The following is a 4,151-nucleotide window of genomic DNA, read 5'->3' on the forward strand; positions in this document are numbered from 1 at the left end:
TACCCATGGCATAAACAACTGGGAGCACTAAATTTGCTGTGTTTTGCCACACCCCCTTTTTTTACCACCCAGCTACAGCTTCCTACCACCCGGTTAAAAAACATTTCTGGGGAGAACACTGTAGGTACTATCAATTAAGAACTTTTTTTTGTTTTAGTCCATTAATAAAGTATATTGTTTTATCAGTTAAAAATATGTGTGCCCTCAAAAAAGCCTTCTCAGCTTCTCTCCTTGCTTTGAATAATTTAGGGGAATATCAAAAAGGACTTTGTGCTGTGCTGGAATTATGTCATCTCAGGATGACCAATTAAAATGACAGATGACGGCTCCCAGTGCTGGAACGTGGACAGGCCAGGTTTAAGCCTTAGGGGTCTTTGAGCTCCAAGAGTCCTCCTCAGACTAATCAAAGCTAAATGAAGGGTTACATAATCTCCTGTTGTGGGCATTGTAAAACTTTGTATTCAATCCCAGAAACAATAGTGTCTATGACAAATTGAGAGGGTAAATCTCCCCAATTAAGACTCAAAAAAAAAGCCTACAGGAGTTGTAAAGCTGCGTACACACGGCAAATTTTTCTCGCCCGATAATCGGTATCGGCCAATTATCGGGCGAAAATCTGCCGTGTGTACAGTCGGTCGTCGTCCATCGTCCGACGACCGTCCTGGCGGATCCATGGACGATGGACGACGACCGATCCTAATGAAAGGGAAGGGGAGAGCGCGCAGCAGGGTGCCGCTCCGTCGCTCTCCCCCTCCCCTCTCCATAGAGCATGAACGGTGCTGTATGTACAGCATCGTTCATGCATCCTGCAGTCTTTTCTCGTTGGAAAGGATCGTGAAAGATCCTTTCCAACGAGAAAAATTGCAGGTGTGTACGCAGCTTAACTCTTCTCTGCCTCACAGGGGCTCTCAATACAGTTTAATTTATATTTTGATGTCAGATTTTTCTTCTGTTTCTTGATTGGATGGACTGGTTCCATTTCGCCCACATAAATTGTAACCTTATTTCAATATATGACATTGAGTGTTTACATCGTTCTGTTTTTGTTCTGCTAGATGAACCTTTAACCAATAACCCGTTGAAGATATCTCACAGTTCATCCTCAAAGATGAAGGAGAAAAATGAATGTCCATGTGAAGAGAGTTTTATCAGTAAGCGAAGTTTGAGGAAGCGACAGTCTTCTTGGAGGACGTCCTACATGTCCACATCTGTTGGAGGAGAAACCACCATAACTGTGCCCAGTGACCAGAAAACCTCAAATCCTGAGTCCTGTGAAGAGGTAACTTCAGATGGACATACCGCTATAACTTCAAAGCAGAGAAATATTCGAGTGAAAGAAGAAGTCTTGGCTTCTGGGGAAGATGTCATTATTGTTGGAGAAGAAGACACATCTTCTGGGGTCAAAGATCTGGGAAACGTTGAGACTGCCATTGTTGCAAAGTCTGTCAAGCCTCATAAACGGCAACTTAACACCGTGAAGTTTAATATTGGCCGATCTAAAGAGATCTCAGAGGACCTCAGGCAAAAAGTTGTTGAAGCTCATAAGAGTGGAAAGGGTTACAAGAGGATTGGCAAAGACTTGGACCTGCATCTGTCCACAGTCAGAAAGATTGTTTACAAATGGAAAAAATTCAGCACTGTTGCCACTCTCCCTAGGAGTGGGCGTCCTCCAAAGATCAGTGCAAAGGCACGTCGTACAATCCTCAAACATATGACGGAGAACACAAGAGTGACGGCAAAGGACCTGAAGGCATCATTGGCACTTGATAATATTAATGTTCATGAGTCTACTATAAGGAAAACTCTAAACAAATGGTGTTCATGGGACTTTGCCATGGAGGAGACCACTGCTCTCCAGCAAGAGTAATTGGGGCCTAAAATAATTTTCTATAGACAGGTGCAAGACAAAAGTTTTGCTTTTGTGGTATGTGTACATAGCAATATGTTGGGTTAGAGCACCAAATATTCATCCAGATTATGAAGCATGGTGAAGGCAAATGGTAAAGGACCAATTTGTATCATATTAGAACATTCTTCATTACGATAAATTATGTAGAAATAAAAACATGGTGTTCTTATCACTAAGCGTCATCTAAACCACAGAAGAATAAAGAAAATGTAAACCATACCCAGGTGATCATAAACTAACGACATGTTTTTGTTTACATCCAGTTGATTCAGCATTAGCCACACATGGTTTACTGGAAGTCAAGGCGAATCATGACTGCTCAATGAGTGTAATCACAGTGCCAAATTGTCTAGATCACGTGACAGGGTGACAATCCAGCACCACATAGCCCCGTAACAAGAAGTGCCTGACCTATGTGTCTGGGTCCTAAATAAATATTTTAATGAAAAATGCAGAATTAAATGGTTAAAACCTTGCCTATGCAAGATTCTAGTGGTTAGGTTTAGGCTGTAAAGTCAGTCTCAATCACATTGAAATGCTGTGGAGGGTCATTTAAACATAGCTTTCAAAGGTTATGTATGAACTGAACCAGCTTTGTTTGCCAGAAAAGGCCAAAGTATCTTTTGACCTTTCAGCAAATGTGTAAAACGTCCTAAAAAAATATATGTCTCAAGGCTACAGCCATTACATAATGTCTTGTAAGTTATTGAATATAAGGGTTGATAACCTTATTTTTCTTTTTTCTTTTTTTTTTTTTTTTTGGGGGGGGGGGGAGTTAAAGCTGAACTTTAGGCAGATATAAAATATACAATTATACTGAATGTCAACCAAAAAAAGCTAATTTCCAGCCTTACATTTATTTCATTTCTGTAGAGTCCTTTTCTGTAATGAAAGGCAGTAGTCACATTTTCTGAACACTTGACTTTCCACACTAGAGGGATAAGAAACTACAGTAGGTTTCCAGAACTCTTCTTCATTTTCCTGCCTGATGAAATAAAAGGCCTCATCAAACCTATCTAATTTCAGCATTATCTCATCAATACCTAGAGAATGTCCACTCCTCTAGACTAAAAGGGATGCCCTAATTGATAAAAATCGACTTTACTAATGGTATTGCTGCTGCCCCATATGTCTGTTGTTGTGGTTTCAAGATGGGGCAGTAAAGCTGTAGCTTGTTAAGTTTAGCTTTGCTTAAAGTATTTTAAAATCTGTTCATATTTTTATTTGAAATACATATTTTTCTTGTTCGACCCACACTTGGCCCTGTCTTACTTACTGCTAACTTCTGAATGGCCAACACAAGAGTATATTGAACAGATAAATGTTGATTATTACAAAACAATTAAAAATGTAAAAAAAAAAACATTTTTACAGAGGCCTTCCCACCAAATTATGACCTTTTCATCAACAGCACACTCAACAACATTATGAACCATAATCTTGTGTATACTTGATATGAACACTAACTAGTACTGAACAACCTGCATGCATATTCATAAGGAATATATCCATATGAAGAGTTGAGGTTTATTTTCTGTTATGCATCTGTGCAAAGCAGACTGCAGGTTTAGATATAAACCAGTAGTTCCCAAACTGAGTAGCACAGTGCCCTGGGGAGCCATAGGTCCTGGGGGAGCCATGGGTAATCCAGTCAAAATTACTACCTTCAATACAGCCAATGCTTTCTATTTTCCCCCTCCTCACCTTTCTCACCAGCCAGTTGCTAAAGATGCCAGTTTGGGACAGGCAAAGGAGAGAGAGAGGTAGAGCAGGAGCAGCTTTCCAGCTACAGGGCTGGTGACACAGGAGAAGCAAACTTCCCTGTCACCATCTGAAAATATGCCTTCTCCTTCCAGATCTCTCTTTGGTTGAATTACCGAAAATGTTTTATTAAAATATAATGGTTAATGAAAAAAATTCAATAGAAAATTTTCTCTATCCTGAAGTTCAACAAATGTGTATTGTTGTTCTTATCTTTTATTTTTACATTGTAGCAACCATGGATCCTGAATAATAAACTGCTTCCTAAATGTTGTATGATTCATTTTTTTAATAAAGAGTGAATGAATTTGGGGTTTAGTGATCTCTGTTACAGGGTTTGAAAATTGATAGAACACATAGTGCATTTTTTTTTCTTTTCCAATAGTAATGGGGACAACCAAAACATAATAATCGTGGTATGTGTATCATTATTCATTATCTTGAAATTATTACTAATTGTAATATTTATACTGTTACTTTA

General features: G+C 39.1%; 1 protein-coding gene across 2 annotated transcripts in view; it reads left to right on the top strand.

Moving 5' to 3' along the window:
• LOC140339464 (uncharacterized) overlaps positions 1-3,944 on the top strand; it is an 8,949-nt gene extending 5,005 nt beyond the window's left edge. For both annotated transcript variants that reach the window (XM_072424191.1, XM_072424192.1), the window contains exon 2: positions 1,056-3,944. In XM_072424191.1, coding sequence (XP_072280292.1) covers positions 1,056-1,867 — 812 coding nt within the window. In that variant the 3' untranslated portion in view covers positions 1,868-3,944. The remainder of the gene's footprint in view (positions 1-1,055) is intronic.
• The last annotated feature ends 207 nt before the right edge of the window (positions 3,945-4,151 follow it).

This window comes from Pyxicephalus adspersus, chromosome 10, assembly GCF_032062135.1.
Source record: "Pyxicephalus adspersus chromosome 10, UCB_Pads_2.0, whole genome shotgun sequence".
NCBI lineage: Eukaryota > Metazoa > Chordata > Amphibia > Anura > Pyxicephalidae > Pyxicephalus > Pyxicephalus adspersus.